At 45.9% G+C, this 21,439-nt stretch overlaps 1 protein-coding gene across 5 annotated transcripts in view; it reads left to right on the top strand.

The window, feature by feature from the left end:
- The window catches only part of PHKA2 (phosphorylase kinase regulatory subunit alpha 2), a 66,567-nt gene extending 45,404 nt beyond the window's left edge, over positions 1 to 21,163 (top strand). For 2 of the 5 annotated variants that reach the window (XM_080653292.1, XM_080653293.1), the window contains 14 exons: positions 5,360 to 5,448; positions 6,915 to 7,054; positions 7,466 to 7,622; positions 8,437 to 8,516; positions 8,717 to 8,795; positions 8,891 to 9,020; positions 9,822 to 9,923; positions 12,393 to 12,511; positions 13,502 to 13,531; positions 14,976 to 15,029; positions 16,733 to 16,903; positions 19,172 to 19,225; positions 19,937 to 20,137; positions 20,654 to 21,163. In XM_080653292.1, coding sequence (XP_080509418.1) covers positions 5,360 to 5,448; positions 6,915 to 7,054; positions 7,466 to 7,622; positions 8,437 to 8,516; positions 8,717 to 8,795; positions 8,891 to 9,020; positions 9,822 to 9,923; positions 12,393 to 12,511; positions 13,502 to 13,531; positions 14,976 to 15,029; positions 16,733 to 16,903; positions 19,172 to 19,225; positions 19,937 to 20,137; positions 20,654 to 20,824 — 1,577 coding nt within the window. In that variant the 3' untranslated portion in view covers positions 20,825 to 21,163. The remainder of the gene's footprint in view (positions 1 to 5,359; positions 5,449 to 6,914; positions 7,055 to 7,465; positions 7,623 to 8,436; positions 8,517 to 8,716; positions 8,796 to 8,890; positions 9,021 to 9,821; positions 9,924 to 12,392; positions 12,512 to 13,501; positions 13,532 to 14,975; positions 15,030 to 16,732; positions 16,904 to 19,171; positions 19,226 to 19,936; positions 20,138 to 20,653) is intronic. The other 3 variants (XM_080653294.1, XM_080653296.1, XM_080653295.1) reach the window with 2 other exon arrangements.
- The last annotated feature ends 276 nt before the right edge of the window (positions 21,164 to 21,439 follow it).

Genomic DNA, 21,439 nt, shown 5'->3' with positions numbered 1-21,439 from the left:
TGTCAGATATAGTTGTATTAAAACTAAGTTAAATCAGTACTCACTCTTTATGCTATTGTTTGTATGCAAATATTATTCCCAACTGAGCATTATAGTATACTATGATTATATTATTGTTTTTTACTTATTTTTCTAAAGCTAATAGTTGCCCTATCTTTTAATTTGCCTTGCTTCCTTTTTATACTTCCAATGGCCTCTCAATACAAATTTCCACCAGGTCAATCATATCTAGGAATTTTTTCATTTCACTATTTTTTAATTTATTTTTTAATAAAACTTTATTGTTCAGATTATTGCAGTTGTTCCTCTTTTTTCCCCCCATAGCTCCCCTCCACCCAGTTCCCATCCCACCCCATGCCCTTACCCCCCGACTGTCCTCGTCCATAGGTGTAAGATTTTTGTCCAGTCTCTTCCCGCACTCCCCACACCCCCTTCACCCCGAGAACTGTCAGTCCACTCCCTTTCTATGCCCTGATTCTATTATATTCACCAGTTTATTCTGTTCATCAGATTTTTTATTCACTCGATTTTTAGATTCACTTGTTGATAGATCTGTATTTGTTGTCACTTTGTTGTTCATAATTTTTATCTTTACCTTTTTCTTCTTCCTCTTCTTAAAGAATACCTTTCAGCATTTCATATAATACTGGTTTGGCAGTGATGAACTCCTTTAGCTTTTTCTTACCTGTGAAGCTCTTTATCTGACCTTCAATTCTAAATTATAGCTTTGCTGGGTAGAGTAATCTTGGTTGTAGGTTCTTGCTAGTCATCACTTTGAATATTTCTTGCCACTCCCTTCTGGCCTGCATAGTTTCTGTTGAGAAATCAGCTGACAGTCATATGGGTACTCCCTTGTAGGTAACCAACTGTTTTTCTCTTGCTGCTTTTAAGATTCTCTCTTTGTCTTTTGCTCTTGTCATTTTAATTATGATGTGTCTTGGTGTAGTCTTCTTTGGATTCCTTTTGTTTGAGGTTCTATACACGTCCTGGACTTGTAAGTCTATTTCTTTCACCAGGTAGGGGAAGTTTTCTGTCATTATTTCTTCAAATAGGCTTTCAATATCTTGCTCTCTCTCTTCTTCTGGCACCCCCATAATTCGGATGTTTGTACGCTTGAAATTGTCCCAGAGGCTCCTTACACTATCTTCATATTTTTGGATTCTTTTTGCTGTTTGCTTTTCTGGTTGGGTGTTTTTTGCTTCTTTGTATTTCAAATCTTTGACTTGATTCTTGGGATCCTCTAGTCTGCTGTTGGATCTCTGTATATTATTCCTTATTTCAGTCAGTGTAAGTTTAATTTCTGATTGGTCCTTTTTCATATCCTCGAGGGTCTCACTAAATTTCTCGGAGGTTTCTAGAAGATTCTTTTTTTTTTTAATATATTTTATTGATTTTTTACAGAGAGGAAGGAAGAGGGATAGAGAGTTAGAAACATCAATGAGAGAGAAACATCGATCAGCTGCCTCCTGCACACCTCCCACTGGGGATGTGCCTGCAACCAAGTTACGTGCCCTTGACCGGAATCGAACCTGGGACCTTTCAGTCCGCAGGCTGACGCTCTATCCACTGAGCCAAACCGGTTTTGGCTAGAAGATTCTTGAGTAACCTTATAACCGTGGTTTTGAACTCTATATCCAATAGTTTGCTTTCCTCCATTTCTTTCATTTGTGACCTATTTCTTTGTCTCGCATTTTGGCTGCTTCCTTGTGTTGATAGAGTGGCTTTGTGTGCTAGGTGTCCTATAGGGCCCAGTGGCTCAGCCTCCCCAATTACCTGAGGTGGACACTCTTGGTGCACCCCTTTGTGGGCTGTGTGCACAGTCTTATTTTAGTTAAGCCTTGATTGTTGTTGATATCACTGGGAGGAATTGACCTCCAGGCCAATTGGCTGTGAGGACCAGCTGTGTCTATAATGGGAGAAATGCTGTGCTGGAGACACACTTATGAGGCAGGACTTGCTTCAGTGGGGCTTTGGTGCTCACTGAGTCTGCCTCTTGAGTGTGTCGCTTATGGATGTGAAGAGTTGTAATCTGGTATGGTCTCACACTGAACACTGGGTACACTGGCTCTTGGATCTCCAAGGAGGTGCAAAGTCAGCCACTGCCTGAGGCCACCCAGCAGGAGCTACAGAGAAATATGCATATTCCTCCTCTTTGTTTGGGGTTTGGAAGTGCCCAGATGAGCCCCAGCTGTGAAGCAATGCAGGCTGCTGCTGCTGGACCTTAGGCCTTCTTTTGGAAGCTTTGGCACTCTCTGATCCAGCCTCAGTTTGTTAGGTTTTAGGTTGCAAAAGGACAGGCCATTCATATGCAAAAGCCGCTGTGCACAGCTTGGGTGGGGTTGTAAATTGGGTGGGGTGGGGTCTCAGGGAATCACCAGGGTGGAGCAAACAGCAATAGCTGCCAGTCAGCCCTGCCCAGGAGAGGTCCCCAGGTCTCTGTGTCCCACAGCTCCATGCAGGAACAATGATCGCTGTGAGCACCTCTGAGAGAAAGTCGCCCCTGTGTTCTGGCCTGATGCCAGTTAGTCCATTTTCTCCCCGTATGAGTCTGGGTCCCCAGAGTCTTGTCTGGAACTGGAGTTCAGAGCAGTTGGGAGCTTGTATCTCCCTCCCGATTGAAAAAAACAACAGCACACCCAGTTGCCAGACAGTTTCAAGCATGCCTCCGCACCTCCACACCTTCGCACCTCCTACCAGTCTCAATGTGCTTTTTTCTTTCCTTCTAGTTGTACAACTTCCACTCCGCCAGCTTTCCTGTGGTTCTGGATGATATTTGTTTTGTCTTTTAGTTGTAGTTTTGATGTGGTTGTGAGAGGCAGCAAGTACAGGTGTTTACCTATGCTGCCATCTTCTATTTTTTTATTTTTTTAAATAGAATCCACAAGTCTCCTTCTGTCTGGCTGATTGGGCTCTAAGCCTGTTGCACCCCTAGGGCTTCTCTTTATTGTAATTCTTGGAATCTCCTTTGCTTATCTCTCCAGTTGGGTTCCCTGTTTCCTGAATCTGACATGTTCCTCTTTTTCAATTTATTACTTTGGTGGAGCACTTTTAGAATAGTTCCAGTAAGTTAAAAAAAATAGTATAATGGAAGAGGGTATGATGATCACAACCCTCAATTTGTGAAATTCACTGCCCCTTTGGCATGGTTGCCCTCCATGTCCAGGATATAGATGTTATCCTGGGATCTTCCTTCACCATCATCCTGGAGAGTTCCTTGACAATTCCTTGTCTCCTGTGTTGGCTCTTCTGTTTTCTGTGTCTCAACTTTTCCTTAGCTTACTCTCTAATTTTGATGGGGGATGTCCAGTAGTTTCCCAAAAAGCAGTACATGGTGGTTCAAATTGTTGAGACTTTTCAAGTCTGAAAATATTTATAAATATACTATATCCATTTGAGAGTTTGGCTGGATATAAAATTCTAGATTGAAAATAAAATTTTCTTCATAATTTTGAAAGCATCATTTCATTATCTTCTTATATCAGAGTTACTTTCAAGAAACTTAAACGCATTCTGATTTTTGATCCTTAAAATATAAATTGTTTTTCTTTTTGAAAAATTTTAGGATCTTTTCTGCTCCCAGGTTCTGAAATTTCAGTGACATACCTTGATCTAGGTGTATTTTCTCCTCCACAGTGTTGGGTACTCATTGGACCTTTTCAATCTGGAAATTTATGTTTTTCAGACCTGTAAAGCTTTTCTGAATAATTTATTGACTCATTTCCTTCCTTATATTTTCTCTTTTCTATCTTTTGGTACTCTATGATTTCAGTGTTGACTTCCTGGTGAAGTCTTTATCGTTTCTCTTCTGTCTTCCATTTTTTTTTTGTCTTTTGCTCTTTTCTGAGGGCAGTTGTTTCAACTTTTTGTTCCAGCTTCTCAACTGAATTTTCTCACTTTTGCTATCATATTTTAATTTTTTGTTCTCTGAATTGCATTCATTCTTATTTCATGCGTACAATATAATTTCTTATTACTCTAAGAATGTTAATGGCAGGGTTTTTGGTTTTGTTTTCTTCTCCCTGAGTGGATTCCATTTTCCCCAAGTCAATTTTTCCTGTTTCTTTTTCTATCTTCCACGTTAGAGCCTTTCCTTCAATGCAGGGTGCTCCTTAGTTATCTGCTCATCCGTGAGAATCTCAAAGCATGTAGGTGGGGCCTGTTGGCTGTATGGGTATAGACTGGGCAGATTTCCCAGAGATACTCTGTTCTCCTCTTTGACAGGTAAGGATCTGGTTCTTATTCCCCCTAAGGAATATACACAGGCCTTCAGACATGCCAGTCAGCCCCCACTCTTGGGGCCCTCCTCAAAATGACCCTCTATTCTTCTGTCAGGGGGAAGGTGGAACAAGGCAGTTGCCAAGCTGTATGGAGTTGACAAAGGCACCTAGGGAGCTCACTGCTTCGCGCACAGCAATTACCCAGTCTTTCTTATTCTGGACCATTCCCTCTAGACTCTCCCCGCCAGTTCCAGAGGTACATAGTGCAGCAAGCTTCTGACACTTCTGAGGATTCTCTGATGCAAATCTGACTGGTTCTTGATTTTTCCCACTGCAGACTTGTGGTTTGGTTGCCTTACCTTGTGTTGGCTAAGTCAGTTATCTGTCATCCATCAGCTTTCCCAACTTCCAAAATGATGTTACTAATATCTTCTCTCCTGCTTTTCTCTATTCTTGAGGATTTGTCTTTTTTAAAACATTTTTTTTTCTGTAGTGTTAGTTGGGATTTGAGAGGAAGTAAAATGAAAATGTATGTTTAATGCGTTAATATAACCTGAAAGTATATAAATGCCTTTTATATATGTCTCATCTTTACCTTGAAAACTTCCTGTTTTCCCAAGATGATATGAGATAGCCTGGAAGACACAGGTGGCTTAATGAATAAATATTGATAATGATAACATCCAAAGGTGGTTAGAAAACATAAATCCTAATGCCTGGCAGTGGCAAAGTGAAACACATATTGGATAGGAAGCCCAGACACCTTGATTATGAGAAGGCCAGTGACCGTGGATAAATGACCTACCCTCTCTGACTCTCAGTTTTTTTCATCTGAAAGAAAAAGAAATTGGGCTTAATCATTTCTAAGGCTCAGTCCAGTCCTAAGATGCTATGTAATTTTCCCCTGAATTCCAGGAGGCAAAAGTGAAATTTTACTCCTTAAAGCAAGGTCAATGTCCTGCTCATGTGTTTCCAGCACATGATGTAGCTACATGATAAATTCTTGTTGAAGTTAAGCTAATTAAGTAATCACTTTTTTAATTGGTTTGTATTGAATAAGGAGTAACTACTGTACCTCTTAAAAGAAATATTTTCTCCTTCCTCCTCCTCAAAAGAATGCTCTTTATTCTTTGGTTTTCCAGTTGTTCCCATGACTTTGCCAACTAAAGCTCTAAATACCCACCGTAAATCGCTGAATCTTGTTGATTCTCCTCAGCCACTCCTAAAACAGGTAAAATATTTAGAATCACTTTGCTAACAAATGTAATATTCTTTGATGTTGGTGTAGTCCCAAGAAATCTTTTAAATGGTTGAACTCAAAAGAAAGCATATTTCTTGATATCCAGGACTTTTAGGATTAGAAGTTCTGGTTTTCCATCTGAACCCACTCAGTTGTCTAAAATCTGCTTTGTGTCAGTATGCACATTGAATTTGATGCAAACCTTTATTTTCTGCATGTAGGAAAATGCTACTGACTTTTTGCCCACTCATCAGAATCTATGTCACACTGGAGGAAATAAGCTAGCTCACTTCCTAGCCCTGTCCTGTCTGTGCCAGCCAGCCAAGGCTGGCAACATGCAGAATGGGGTACAAAATCAGAAAAGACTCCTCAGGAGAATAAATCTCAGGGTGTTTCCGACTGGTTCCCATAATCTGTTATTTTATCCAGAAATCTCGTTTGATTTTATCCCACATGAATAGAGAGATTCAGTATCTATTGGAGAATATTTTAACCTAACCTCAATTTTAGGTTGTTTAAAACTCACATACTTTTTGCATTTGTTTTTAAAAAATATTTTATTCAAGTATAACATATATAGAAAAGTGTATAGAGCAGGGGTGGGCAAACTTTTTGACTCGAGGGCCACAATGGGTTCTTAAACTGGACCGGAGGGCTGGAACAAAAGCATGGATGGAGTGTTTGTGTGAACTAATATAAATTCAAAGTAAAGGAGCGGAGGGGAGAGCAAGAGAACCCTCCACTCTTTCGGCTCCGCGGGCCGGATAGAACAGCCGAACAGGCCGGATCCGCCCCGTGGGCCATAGTTTGCCCACGGCTGGTATAGAGTGTAAAGTATACAAGCTCACTGAATTATCACCACACCAACAGACACAGGTAAATGACCAACCACTCTTTGTGCCCTTCCCAGTCGCTTCCACCCCTCCACTCCAAAGGTAAATGATAGCATAAGTTCTAACACCGGGGTTAGTTTTGCTGTTTTTGAACTTGGCATAAATAAAACTCATACATATTGCCAAAACCGATTTGGCTCAGTCGATAGAGCGTCGGCCTGCGGACTGAAGGGTCCCGGGTTCGATTCCGGTCAAGGGCATGTACCTTGGTTGCGGGCACATCCCCAGTGGGAGGGGTGCAGGAGGCAGCTGATCGATGTTTCTCTCTCATCGATGTTTCTAGCTCTCTATCCCTCTCCCTTCCTCTCTGTAAAATATCAATAAAATATATTTTTTTAAAAAAACTTATACATATTTTAACCTGTTCAGTCCAGTGTCTTGAAAACATTGACTAATGCAGTGATTCACTGATCAAAAATAGTAAAGCACATACATAAAAAGCTACAAAAGATTCACTGAAAACCTGGAATACCGTGACAGAGTTCCAAGACCAGGTTGATGTGTCACTTCAGATCTGAAAGTTTGCATGCTCAGCTCTTCTCCCTTGCTTTTTGGTTTTTGTAGGGTCCGGCCCCCGAAGGTGACTTCCAGTGGCCCAGAGATGGTCATGGCGATATGGACTGTGAGAAGCTGGTCGAGCAGCTGAAAGACTGTTCAAACCTACAGGACCAAGCAGACATTCTGTACATCCTGTATGTAATAAAGTAAGTTTCTGATCTTTGCTGGTCCGAGCTTTCCCCCATCTCCTTGATTCTGTCTTAATCTTTTTGGCCTTCCAGCAAGCTGGGTCATGGATATATTACCCAAATTACCCCGGATCACTGCAAACAGACTTCTATCCCCTTTACTGCCTATTCATGCTGGCCTCTCAGGACGAGGAGGCTAGGTGAAGCCAGGATCTCACTGTTTCCTGATATTAGGCTTCTGTTTCCAGTGGTCAGAGGGATGCATTGGTAAGGCTCAACCCAATCCTGAGACGCGGAGGCAGTAGGAGGGCCCTGAGCATTGGCAGAGTGTGCAGTGATTCATTCCCCTCCCTGCCAAGTGAGCTCCGCTGCAAGAGAATCCGGCCTGTAAACGTTGTGGGCCACACTTCTAGGGTTTTCTCTCAACAGGGGCCCCAGCTGGGACACAAATCTCTCCGGACAGCATGGAGTCACAGTTCAAAACCTCCTCAGTGAGCTCTATGGGAAAGCCGGCCTGAACCAGGAGTGGGGTTTGATTCGCTACATCTCTGGCCTGCTCAGGAAGAAAGTGGAGGTCCTGGCCGAGGTCAGAGCCACTGTGCTGGCTGTCCATCTGTCTTTTCTAGCCCCATGCCCTCTTCCTTTTATGAAAGCTTGAGGCAAGCACCTCTTATTTGTAAAGGAAACCAGTTATTTAATATATGGATGGAGCGGGCTCTCCTCTCCGGACCTCCCACTGCTTCTTGGAAGGCGAGCAGAGGAAATGAAATTGAAGCTGATTCATTTTGTTCCTTCTTAGCTGCAGAAAAAGGTTTACCAAGAAGTAAAACAAAAATGCTCTGTGGCCTGACATCCTCTTAAACAGAGCTCTCTTATTTCTGTACAACCACAGTATAATCATTAATATTTTTAACCTTATGGCCCTGCAACATCCAGAACTGCTTTCTAAGACATTAAAGTTCAGTGATATGGTAAGGAGATGGTATTTATTATATGTGAGTAACGGGGAAACTGACAATTTAAGACTGTAATACGGTTATTAACTCTTAACATTGGTATTTCAGGACTCACAACAGCCCATCCGCTTGTAGCATATCAGGGAATCCAATGTATTGGCTGCAGTAGCTGGGCATTAAACACCCACTAGCAGGGCCTGCAGAGCCAGCCTGGGGCCACATATTGGGAACACAGAGGTCACAGGGATGCAGCCCTGCCTGGCTTGCTCAGTCTGGGGTCTATGAATGAATTTTTCAAATAAATGGCGACATGGGTCATCAGTTTTGTAAAGGTAAAAAGTTATGATCTTATTGGAATACCCTTCCCCTTTGAATTTGCTCATTTCCTCCTTTCCCTCTCTTCCTTTCTCCCTCTCTCCTGCACCCATTCCGCTAAATGAGTAGGCCTGCACGGACCTGCTGTCCCACCAGACGCAGCTCACCGTGGGCCTGCCGCCAGAGCCTCGGGAGAAGATCATCTCTGCGTAAGTGTTCAGCCTGGGGCCTTGGGTTTGTGGGGGCCGTGGGAAAACATCAGTGCCATCCGCCACTCGGGAAGAGGGTCTCCTTAAAGACACTGTCACTCCGGAGCTTCCAGCAGGAAAATAAGGGTCTTGCACAGAGGGCGAGGAGACACCTCTTAGGTATCTTTCCTGGTGTTTGTGTCCTGACGCTCTTTTCCTAGGCCCCTTCCCCCAGAGGAGCTCACAAAACTCATCTACGAAGCCAGCGGGCAGGACATCAGTATCGCCGTCCTCACACAGGTCAGCTGGCTGGGGAGGGCCAGGGCTGCAGCCTTCTCCAGGCCTCCGCCACCACCTGCTTTCTGAAACGCTGTCTCCATGTGTGTCTGTGGCAGGAGATTGTGGTCTACTTGGCCATGTACGTCAGGGCTCAGCCCAGCCTCTTCGTGGAGATGCTCAGGCTCCGGGTAGGACTGATCATTCAGGTGATGGCCACGGAGCTGGCGCGGAGCCTGAACTGTTCAGGTGCAAAGGGGGGGGGGCGGGCCCTCGGGAGGCTCCTGTGGTCAGTCCAGCGGAACCCCGCCCAAGCACTCTGGAACCCGGGCTTCTGTGCCTTTGCACATGCTGTTGCTTTACCTGGTTCTCTAGTTTAGATGAAACATCCACCAGGCCATCCAGAACAGGCTGTTGAATTTCATGTCAGGGAAAGAGGCATTAGCATCTTCTGTCCTGCTCCTGACATCTAAGTTCCTCACTGTAGTTCCTTGCAGTGAGGTCATCACCTAATTATTTTTTTAAACATATTTTATTGATTTTTACAGAGAGGAAGGGAGAGGGATAGAGAGTGAGAAACATCGATGAGAGGGAAACATCGATCAGCTGCCTCCTGCACACCTCCTACTGGGGATGTGGCCGCAACCAAGGTACATGCCCTTGACCGGAATCGAACCCGGGACCCTTCAGTCCGCAGGCCGACGCTCTATCCACTGAGCCACACCGGCTAGGCGGTCATCACCTATTTAATAACATCTGCTGGGACAAATCCTACCAACTGAAATCTGTAAATGAACTGCAAGACACATTCTAATATCAGGATCATTACAGTGTGAAAATATGCATGTGACAGTTAAGAAAATACATAACTTAAACAGTGGCATTTAGAATCACCAAGGATCAGTACATTTCAGCCCTGAAGCAGTAGAGAGGTAATCCTGAGTAGGGAAACCTGCCACAGCATCCTTTGTCACCCCAAGGCCCAACCAACTCTACCTTCACCTACCAGCAGCCTTATGTCTGAGACACTTACAAAACGTTTGTTTTTAGGAGAAGAAGCTTCTGAAAGTTTGATGAACCTAAGCCCTTTTGATATGAAAAATCTCTTGCATCATATTCTAAGTGGAAAGGAATTTGGCGTTGAAAGAAGCAGTAAGTAAATGCTCATTTTACCTCTGTGGGGAGGAGGGCAGAGAGGGCCTGATTGATGCATCCAGCATCGCCTGAAATGGCTTCATTTATATACAACTTATATAGACATCAGTAATTGCAATTTAGGGCATAATGTATAAGGGTAAGGTTCCTACTTTACCGAGATGGACAAAGTCCCAGGGACAAGGTTCCAGCTTGTCGGGCTTCGTGACCCTCGTCGGCTTGCTGGGACAGCCCTGGTCCCACGTGGAAGTGGGGAGCACACCTCTGCACCTTGGTCTGCTGCCTTCCTCCTCCTGTTAGGTCCAGGTACTGTCACTGTGCACAGGTGTTAGGAGGGGTGAGCTAATCAGGGCATCAGGATGGAAGGGCTGTCTTTTCTGAACACCTGAGTGCCCCCCCTTTGGTTTGGACAGAAGTGTCCTCAAGCAGACCCTAGTCCCCTTTAGGGGGCTTGGAAAAGACCCCCCTGCAACCTCACGATGCCTTCTTGCTGAGTGACTTTGCTTCCTCCCCGGACGGCCCGTTCCGTTTTTATCTGTACCCACACCCTGTTTGCAGTGTTAGGAAATATAATCACCCAAGTCCTGGTGGAATACTGTTCTCAAATGCTCTCTAATTGTAATTGAAGCAATTATCATTTCTCCTCATAATAGAGCAAAATGATTTGCAGACACATTTGTGAATTTATTTAATCAAGCCAAAGAAATGCAGCGTGGGTTGTCATTCTTTTTATTTAATAAGAAGGACATTGGGTACTTAATATTTTCCCCCAGAGTGTGCGCCAGCCGGCTAACAAAGACCACATTGTGCCTTCAGAGGGGTTTTGGTGGCTTTTCTCCTTTCCTGAAGAAGGCGTGCTTGAGATTCTTTTCCAAAAGTAATTTTCAGTTCTTTCAATGCCCAATCCTTGAAATGTAAATGTACAAGATAAATATTTAATGTGTTCTGCTCATCAAAATAATATACATGCTTTGACACAGATAATTACTAAAATTTTGTTATCAGATATAAAACTATAGATGCTTACAAAACTAGGAACAGAGTAATGTCATAAATATGTCTAATTGCAAGCAAGGCCAGAAGAGGCCCTGTCTTTTTATAACATCATTTGTTAATTGTACTTTTTAATTGTTCAATTTTTATAAATTACAAAACTCGAATAGTCTTAGCATTTTCCTTAAATCCTGAGATGTCTGAGTTAACTATTTCCAGCTAATGCTCACCCCATACAGGCCCCACTGTAGCCTCTCAGACCCTTTTGGCTTCTTTCCTCATGTCCCTCCTCCCTCTCCAGCTCCTTTGTGGGTCCCTTCCTCTCTGCTGTCCTTTACATGTTGGTGCCCCTGGCTCCTTATTTGCCTCTGCTCCCCTGGGCAGTGTCCGCCACTGCATGGCTTCAGTGGTAAGTTTGTTGGGAAGGCTGGGCGTGCAGGGAATGCTGCCTGAGGAAGAGACCTTTGAACTGGGCCTGTGGACGGAGAGGCTATGCCGGGCAGTGAGGAGCAGGTGGGACTAGCCTGGAGCGGAGAGCTCAGAGGGGCAGGTGGGGCTCAAGTCCGTAGGGCTCCGTGTGCCTCTGGGAGGACGGATTGAGCTTTATCCTGAAGACAGAGCTAAGCTTGGAAGGATTCCGAGTGGGCAGTGACATGATCACACTTGCCTTTTAGAGTGATCACTGTGACCACAGCATGGAGAACCAGGTATTGGGGGCAGGGCCACAGACAGGTGTGAGTGCAGCAGGTGGAGAGTGACATGATGGAGGCCTCCCTGCCCCTTCTGTGACACAGCAATGCACTGACCCTCAGGCAGCCACATCTCTGCTTCTAGCCCTTGGTTTGGCTTGTTCTCCCAAGACTTCCCTCTCCAGCCCCAAAGCCCCTTAAATGGGTGGTCTGTTTTCTACAAGGAAGGTGTGCTTTTGGAGAAGTTAAAGAAGTTACTTTTAAAATATCCAATTCATGCCCTAACCGGTTTGGCTCAGTGGATAGAGCGTCAGCCTGCGGACTCAAGGGTCCCAGGTTCGATTCCGGTCAAGGGCACATACCTTGGTTGTGGGCACATCCCTAGTGGGGGGTGTGCAGGAGGCAGCTGATCGATGTTTCTCTCTCATTGATGTTTCTGGCTCTCTATCCCTCTCCCTTCCTCTCTGTAAAAAATCAATAAAATATATATTAAAAAATAAATAAAATAAAATAAAATATCCAGCTCATGAAGGATATTATGACCACCCAGTGTTTTCTGCATGCTTAAAGCGATGTTCTCTCTCAGCCACTCACTCGAACACATATTGAGCCTGGGCTGCGTAGCAGGTATGGTTCCAGGAGGGCAGATGAGATCTCCTCTGATGGAGCTTATAGTCAAGGGGTGGGGGGGAGAGATGTGGATAAAAATAAGCACATTGCACGTATTCCTTACTCAGGGTGGATGCTATATAGTTTCTAAGAACCATGTGTGTTTCCCCTCCAGTGCGACCTATCCATTCTTGTACATCCAGCCCTGCCATCTCCATCCACGAGGTGGGACATACTGGAGTCACCAAAACTGAGAGGAGTGGCATCAACAGGCTGAGAAGTGAGATGAAACAGGTAAGAAGAGCTGTTGGTGGCGATGGTGCCAGAAAGTGATAGCAACCCAGGGCATGTAGGGCGCAGCCTGCTCTTTGTAGAGGATGAGATTCCTTCTCTCCTGGAATCTGAACACACCCCGTACCCAGATATCCCAGAGCTACTCACACATGCGCATCCTTAACTTTAACATGTTATGTGAACATTCCAGAAGATACCCTTCTCCATGTTTGCCTCTGTTGCTGAGAATCGCTCTTTTGAGTGGGCCGAGAATCGCTCTTTTGAGTGGGCCAAAGCCATTTAAAAAAAGAGAGATGTGCAAAAAGTAACTGCATCATCTCTCCATCAAATGTGCCCTTCAAATGAAACAACCAGAGGGATCTAGAAATAGAATGGAATGCTGGTGATACCTGTATTTTCCACCAGCCACAAGTGTCTCTTTTCTTTGCTCACCTTTATTTAATTCACAATAAATTCCTTCTGAACTGACCTCACAGAACTACAAGCCAAAAGCTTTTCAGACTTAATGTGCTGCTACTGTGCTAGGACTTGATCATGCTCTACAGTAGAAAATAGTGTCCTTCTGACCATGAAATGCACTCGGGTTTTCTTCTCCACTTTAAATGATGACCCACTCAGCCATGGGCAAACTACGGCCCGCGGGCCGGATCCAGCCCGTTCGGCTGTTCTATCCGGCCCGCGGAGCCGAAAGAGCGGAGGGTTCTCTTGCTCTCCCCTCCGCTCCTTTACTTTGAATTTATATTAGTTCACACAAACACTCCATCCATGCTTTTGTTCCGGCCCTCCGGTCCAGTTTAAGAACCCATTGTGGCCCTCGAGTCAAAAAGTTTGCCCACCCCTGGACTAGATAGAGTCCAGGAGACAATAACGGATTACTTGCCCTGCATTTGGAACAGCACTTCCCTGGGTTGTCTAGAGGGTGATTGAAGTAGCAGGGCACCCTTGATTCGAAACTGGTTTATTTATTTCCTGATGTATTTTTACTTTCAGATGACTAGGCGATTTAGTACCGATGGACAGGTGAAACCTCTTTGTCTTGTTTCGCCCTTTACTGTGCGTGCTTCATGTTCTTTCTGGCTCGAATGTGGAAAGCAAGGCTATGAATACGGAGAGTCTGAACGCTTGGAGAATGGTCAGGCTTGGGTGGATGTAACTCCACAGATGTGGCAGGCAGCCCTGGGGACGGGCAGAGTGCTGGACTTGAAAGCAGGAGAAATGGCCTTGCTCCGGCCTTTAAACAAAGTCCATTTATTCAACTCTTGGGTTTTGTAGGGTACTCTGTGAAAGAGATGGTTCTGGGCTTTGCTCCATCGGAGGTGTCTGTTAAATAAAAGGGAAATAAATAGGAAAAAGTAAAATGTGGCCATTGATTATATCAGTAGAAAGTATACCCTATTCCTATCCCCAGATTGCCTGGGGGGATTTAACCCTGAAAGGGAAAAAATGTAAGGGTACCGTTCTTTTATATCACCCTTGTTCCATGCTTCCTCCTCCTTCCTCCAGAAAATTGGAGTCACCTCCCTAATGATTTAATGTCTCCATGACAGAGAGTATAGAGGAACCATATAATGACATGCAGGCTCTGTGTTGTCCCAGGGTAAAACACTGTGCTCTCTCACTGAAATGTATGCTCTTTCCAAGTAGACTTTCCAAAACATGTTCCTTTGCCAGCCACTCGGTGGCACCATCCCTCTGGTTACTCACATCCCTATGGCACCTTCCGGGGGAATATGTGTGGTTTCTTCTGTCTCCATTTAATGTCCTTGCATATTACGGGGACACAATGATCACCTTTGGTTTCTTTATGGCTTTAGAGTCAGTTAGCCAAGTACAAGTTTTGTATGTGGTCACTTCCATCAAGGAAACATTTTCTCTATCCAAAATTTAATAGCTGCCATGGCATTTGAAATGTCTGTTCATTTTTGCAAGAACACCACGCATGGGTGCACATGTGTATGACAGGAAATATTAAGGGTGCATCCTAGATTTTTAGATAAGGAAATACTTACTTGGCCCAAGGTCATCAGCCTGGTTTTATTTGTTCATTTAACAAATACCTATTGAATGCCAGGAGGTGCCAGATGCTAAATGCTGTTTATGGGTATTTTGTTGCTCTCTGTAGATTTTCACAACTCTTAACATAAAAGATTAGCTTTTCATGGCTGTGACTTTGGGAATAAATTGGGTCCTAACTTGATGAGGAACCCTCCACATCGGAGTGGAACGTGGTACCATTTCATACCGAGAGAAAGAGCGTTCCCCAAGTTCACTGCGCAGAGCCCAGATCTCTGCCTGCTTGGTCTCTAGGGCTGTTTGCCTGGGTGCTGAATGAGATCGTCTGTCCACCTGCATCCTCTGCACCTTCTTTCTGTGGGTATTTTCCACACTGTTCTATGTTCCTCCTCTCTGCTTGCATCCTTTGGTATCACTGCACATGACTGAATGGACTCTCTTTGTCTTGTAGCTATTTTCTGTGAGCCAGGCCGCATCCAGCACCTCGCATTGCTTCAAGTCTATGGTAAACCATGCGTCCCAACCCTTGTCCCCACTGCCGCCTCCCTGTTTGTGGTGTGTCAATCCTCTTGTTGTCCTTCTCATGCTCCCGCCTCATCCCTAATTCCTGAAGATTTCAATAGCGTTCAGTGTTTTCATTTGACTGTCATTCGGAATAGAGCCTAGAAAGCCGAGAAGTTCTTTTTTTTTGTTTTTGTTTTTGTTTTTGAGAAGTTCTTGAACGGAGCTTTGTTTGTCCAGGAGCTTCTGGAACCTTTGAGGCATTGGTTTTGTGCCTCTCCCTGGTGCCATGGTGGTGAACCATTGCCCGCATGTGCTCATTAGCACTGTGTACTCAAAATGCTCTGCTTGGCATGAGGCCTCACATAAAGTGGAGGACTAGGAAGTGTGGGAATCGCTGAGGCGAGTCTGAATCTTCGTCCTGAAATGAAAAGGAGGAAACCAGCTGAGTCATTGATGAGTGCGGCTGTAATTACTTTTATTTGTATCTAATTGTTGCCGTATTTAAATTGCAGTAATGAGCCCAATGGAATAGCCCAGCCTAACAGCCTTTTCAAAATAAGATCCCATGAAGTCAAAATGAGTCCAGAGAGAACACTCCTGCCTCCTGCCCTAGTAGCATGCTTAACATTTGGATTTCATTTTTAAACCTTTCAATTTAATATTGTGCACTGAGAAGTGAAATGCCAGGTAGTCCAGAACAAAGATAATGGTAAGGATGTAGGTTATCCCTTTCCAACCTGGAGACCATGTGCTTAGAATCCATCCATGGGAGAAGGCAGGCCCAGAGCCTTGCTGCGGGGAGGGAGCACGGTATGGCTTCACCCCATCTGCTTCTGGGGGTCCCCACATTCAGGCCTGGTCTCCAGGTCCCTGATGGGAGCCTCTCAGAGCCACCTCTGAGGTCATGGGCAGGCCCTGCCCCAGCACATCCCTCGAAGAGGCCAGAGTAAGTCTAGCCTCAGGCAGGGAGGTGGGCAGGAGATATCTTGCCCTCTGCTTCAGCAAAGCATGGTTTCCTGGCGCAGAGGCAGCCATTGCCCCAAATTAGGATAAAGCGCTGGGCTGAGAGCAGATTGAAAAGGACAAACGCATATACAATACTCTCTGGGGTCCTCACTACTAAATGGGGATCCCCAGCCTTTTCTTTTTGGTCTCCCTATAACACCCTCACCCCATGTTATAGGGAGGTGATCAGTTCTCTGTGGCACTGCAGAAGTGGGCACTTTGGCCTTTGTCTCCCTGGGCTGCATTACCTCTGGGTGGGTGGTCTCACCTACTCCAAGGGCCCCCGTGGGCACTTACCACCAGCCGTGCGTGCTCATGGGGTTCTGTGTGTTTTCATTCAGTGAGTGCTGCGGGACAGTCCAGCTGTGTCCCAAGGTGTAGATGAGGTCAAGGCCTGGAGCCAGTGTCTGGGTCAGGAATTGCCACAGCTAGTGCTGAGCTGGGATTCGCAGCTGATCCCAGAGCCCACACTGGCAGCTGTTTGGCCTCCCCGTCAGGTTGGGGTCCCTGTGCACCAAACAAGTTCAGTAACCAAACCAAACCAGTGTGGGAAAGAGTCAACCAGCTTCAAGAAATGGTTAGGCTCGAATCAAGGCAGCACAGTCCTCTGTGGGCAAGTGGTGAGCTGGTGTTTTGATTCACTGAGCTGTCTTGCAGCGCCAGCTGTGAGGCTTCTGAAGGCCACGCACTGTCTTGCAGAGGTCCAGCACCCCACCTTCGCCCACTGGCACATCATCGTCAGACTCAGGAGGGCATCACATTGGCTGGGGGGAGCGACAGGGCCAGTGGCTGCGCAGGAGAAGGCTGGACGGAGCCATCAACAGGGTGCCTGTGGGATTCTACCAGAAGGTGTGGAAGATCCTTCAGAAGGTGAGCTTGGCCACTATAATGAATTCCGCAGGCCTTGGGGTGAGTGGACCCACACTCCCAGGTAAATGAACCAATCCGCCCTTACTCCCTTTGTGAGGCACGGTGCCACCTACTGGTATCATCAAGTAGCACGTGGTTGCAGAACAAGCAAACACATAGCCCCTGACCTTGGATACTCACAGCCTAGAACAGGCTTTCTCCATCTTGGCACCACTGACATTTGGGGCTGGGGAATTCTTTTTTTGTGTGGGGGCTATTCTGTGCATTGTGGAATATTAACCAGCATCCCTGGCCCCCACCCACTAGATGCCAATAGCACCCCCTTCCCCAGTTGTGACAACCAAAAATGTCTCCATTTGCCCCCTGGGCAGCAAACCACCCATGGTTGAGAACTGCTGATTGGAACCACAGCAAGTTAGATGAGGTGACAGCCCAGGTTGTGTGGGACCGTCCCCTTTGACATATTGGGAATGTAGAAAAGTCAGAAGATACATAAGAACCAGAGAAGGCAGGGAAGGCTTTGGATGAAAACACCATGACATAGATGACCCAGAACAGCCCGCCCCCATCCCTTAGTCTCCTACATGATCAGACAGGCATGGTATCCACGTCTATCAGTGACATCATTGAGCACTTCCCATCTGCAGGGCACCATGTTGGGTCCTGAGTTCTTCCAGTCTGACTCCAGGTTCCAGGTGCCCTAAAGCACAAGCTCTATACACCCTGGGCTTCCACATGGAAGATGGGGACCTTAGACCCCTCCCTTTAGTGCTCACTATTCCTGGGGCCTGCAAAAATCTTAGCAGAGGTCATCAGAAACAGATGTAAGGGGACAGCCACAGACAGCATGCACTGCATGCACCTGAGTGCAGGAGAGCCCAGCCCAAATGCTTATGGCCAAGGAGGGGTTCATGGGGGAAACCAAGGCCATTGCTCTCTGTACCCACATTCTATCCCCCTTCTACATAAACCCCAGAGCATTTGTGTCTCCCTGGGTCCCAGTAGATCTTGTCTTTCCTCTTGCCTGGAGGGGCAATCAGCCTCAGTTAAAAGCTTCTATGCATCACCATTTATCCCTGTTTACCCTTTTCTACCTCCCCCACCTCCCTACCCTCTGGCAATCACCATACTGTCCTCTGTGTCTATGAGTCTTTCTGTTTTTTTTTTCTTTGTTTAATCCTTCACCCTTCTCACCCAGCCCCCTTTCTCCTCCCCCATGAGAGCTGGCAGTCTGCTCTCTATATCCATGAGTCTGTCTCTACTTTGTTAGTTTATTTTGTTAATTAGATTCCACATATAAGTGAAATCTTTTATTAACCAATGTCACCCCAATAAACTCAATAAAAAAAGAAATTTAATAAAAAGCTTCTATGCAAACCAGGAACAATGGGCAGGACGGATTTTTTCATAAGCTATTTTTGTTAGCTCATTTCACAGTAGGAGAGGAGAGAAAAGTCATCCCCATTGAGTGCATACAAGTTCCTTCCTAAAGTCACAGCATCACTCAGCTGTGGTATTTCTGTGGACTCTTAGAGCTCTCAGAGCCCACACAGGCCTCTAGTTCTCCATTCTCTGCCTCTTGTCAGGAAGCAATAGTGTTTGCAGCCACTCTGTCCTCAGCCCCCCAGGGACAGGGGTGGGCATTTGCTGCCGGCCAAGACACTGGGATTTGGAAGGCAGCCAATTAGACTAGAACTAACTGTTCCTAGAAAAATCTCCTCACTCTTCCTGGGGCATCACACGCTTCCATCTAGACTTCCAACGACTCCACATCAAGACACTTTTATTATGAAAAAACAGCATTTTGTATTGAGTTGGCGCTTGATATTTATATACATGGGTGTGCGTGTGCGTGTCTGTGCATGTGCTCGAGTTTTTTTGTGATTGCTGCTTATTTTAGAAATCTCAAAAATAGATGCCTTGCAAAGGCACAGAAGTATCACTTCACCAGCAGGAGCCATGAAAGTCTCCCTTTATATGGCACCAATGGGGGCCTCTCAGCCAAGTGTATGAAGACCCGGCAGCTCCTGGGGCATTGTTCGCGAGAGATCTGAAACATGCCTGCTGGTTCCCTAGGATTGTTCCATCGAAAACACAGCCTGTGGGCAGTGAGAACAGCTCTCTAAAAATAAATGACAGTCTGGCGTGTTCCAGCCCTCATGCAGGTTTTCAGGGCAGAGCAACTTGAGTGTGTGCGCATGTGTGTGCACACTTATCAATCACATGCTAGAATTGGACTGAAATGTGATGTGTGTGTTCTGCCTGCAGTGCCATGGCCTGTCCATCGATGGTTATGTGCTCCCGTCCTCAACGACACGAGAGGTACGATGGGAAAAACCCAAACATGGGCCTACCACCATTTCTACCAAGTGCTCTGTCACGGACTCTGACCACTGATACTTCTTTCAAGCTTCTTACATCTATAGACAGGCCATTTGGAGGTCCGATCTTTTTAGCTGACTTACCCTCAGTTTTTGCAAAGTTCTTTCCCACACTTATTAGCATCACCTTTTCTCCTTCCTCTCAGAAATAGCATTTCTGACTGTGAAGGTCTTTAGATTTGCCCCATGAAAGCCTATTAAGAGAAAAGAGCAAAGCCGCACGCCACACTCATCAAACCCATGTGCAGCTTCCTCTGACCCCTCTCTTCTGAGAGCAGTCATCTTCCCTGGTTTCTTTCCTCTTATTCATTCTTTTAAAAACGGATTTTTTAGTTTTTACCCTACCCAAGGCACGATGCCATATGCTTACAAGAATGATGAAGAAGAATGAGAAATATGGAATGGTGCCCGACCCCAGGAAGTCAAAGGCCAGTGGGTTAGGTAAATACAGCTAAGGATAAGGCCAACTGCCTCGCAGAGCAGAGCCTCGGCCTCTTGTTTCAGAGGGTTCCTGCTGGCAGAATCAGGACAATGACCAAAGGAGGCAACATTTGAGCTGAGACCTCAACCCAGTGGGTGTTGTGGTTAGTGTTGGTGACAGGCTGTGTCTGTCCTGGCTCACTCCTGACCCCCTGACTGGACCCTTTGGCAGATGACTCCGCAGGAGATCAAGTTTGCTGTCCACGTTGAGTCAGTGCTGAACCGTGTGCCTCAACCCGAGTACCGGCAGCTGCTGGTAGAAGCCATCATGGTGCTAACGCTGCTCTCAGACACAGAGATGAATAGCATCGGGGGCATCATCCACGTGGACCAGATCGTGCAGATGGCCAACCAGCTGTTCCTGCAGGACCAGGTGGGTGTGTCCAGGCCTGTTCATTCACCCCACAGCCAAGGTGGGGACAGAGGTAGGGTAGCCAGTTATGCTGGCATTTATAAAGATTGGAGATTCTGAGTCCAATAGGAAAGAATGTTCTTGAACAAAGAAAATGTCATCACAGATGGTGAAAAATGTCAACTATTTGGTTAAAAAATGGCACAGTGGCCACTTGGGAAATTTAAAGACCTTTGAAGTGGACTGGTCCATTTCAGCATAGGTTTTAGTGCAAATACTACCCCTGCTCATACATAGCCCTGGGTAGACAAAACCACTCCCTTTGCATTAGGAGAAGCCTTCCACTTATTAGAGTGAACTGGGGCATGTGGGAACCCAGTGCAGTGCCGGAGCAGAGGTCAATGTCCTCCCGGGCACTGTAGGCTCTCCTTCCCCAGGCCTGGAACTCCACGGGCCATGGGCCTGCAGCACCCAGAGTCATCACAGGCTGTAAAATTGAAGTCTGCTCATTCTTTACTCTGCCTTTTCCTGCTGCAGATGTCGATCGGCGCCATGGACACCCTGGAGAAAGACCAAGCCACAGGCATTTGCCACTTCTTTTACGACAGTGCTCCAAGTGGGGCTTATGGGACAATGACCTATCTAACAAAGGCAGTGGCTTCTCATTTGCAAGAATTGCTGCCCAATTCAGGCTGCCAGATGCAATAGTGCCTTGGTGCTGTGAGTCTGTCACTTGCCCCCTAGCCTCATTGGGAACTTTCTTCTGTTGCCCAAGATCCCTTGTGCTGTCACAAAAGCATGTCCCATTAGAAACACTGGCAGGGCCTGGCCAGCGTGGCTCAGTGGTTGAGCGTCGACCTATGAACCAGGAGGTCATGGTTCAGTTCCCAGTCAGAGCACATGACCGGGTTGTGGGCTCAATCCCCAATGTGGGGTGTGCAGGAGGCAGCCGATTAATGATTCTCTCTCATCATTGATGTTTCTATCTCTCCCTCTCCCTTCCTTTCTCTGAAATCAATAAAAACATATTTTTAAAAAAACACTGGCAAGGCAGAGATGGCAGTGACCCGAAAACAGTATACGTCCAAGCCAAAGAAAGAACTGAGGAATCCTGTGCTTCCCCAAGGAGTGGCATAGGATTATTGTCCAGGTCTATTTTGCTGGAACATTTTGTCATAGCATCTGGTCTCCTGGAGTCTAAGGAGGAATTGGAAACTGGTATCTTTTGAGTGCAATGTGAACTAAAAATCCAGCTTAAATTGGCTCTCATAGAGAGTTACCGAAATAGGTTTGGTGAGCTATTGAACATGTTGAAGATCCTTC

Source organism: Plecotus auritus (genome assembly GCF_963455305.1).
Source record: "Plecotus auritus genome assembly, chromosome: X".
Taxonomy (NCBI): Eukaryota; Metazoa; Chordata; class Mammalia; order Chiroptera; family Vespertilionidae; genus Plecotus; species Plecotus auritus.
This window is presented reverse-complemented; position numbering and strand designations above follow the sequence as displayed.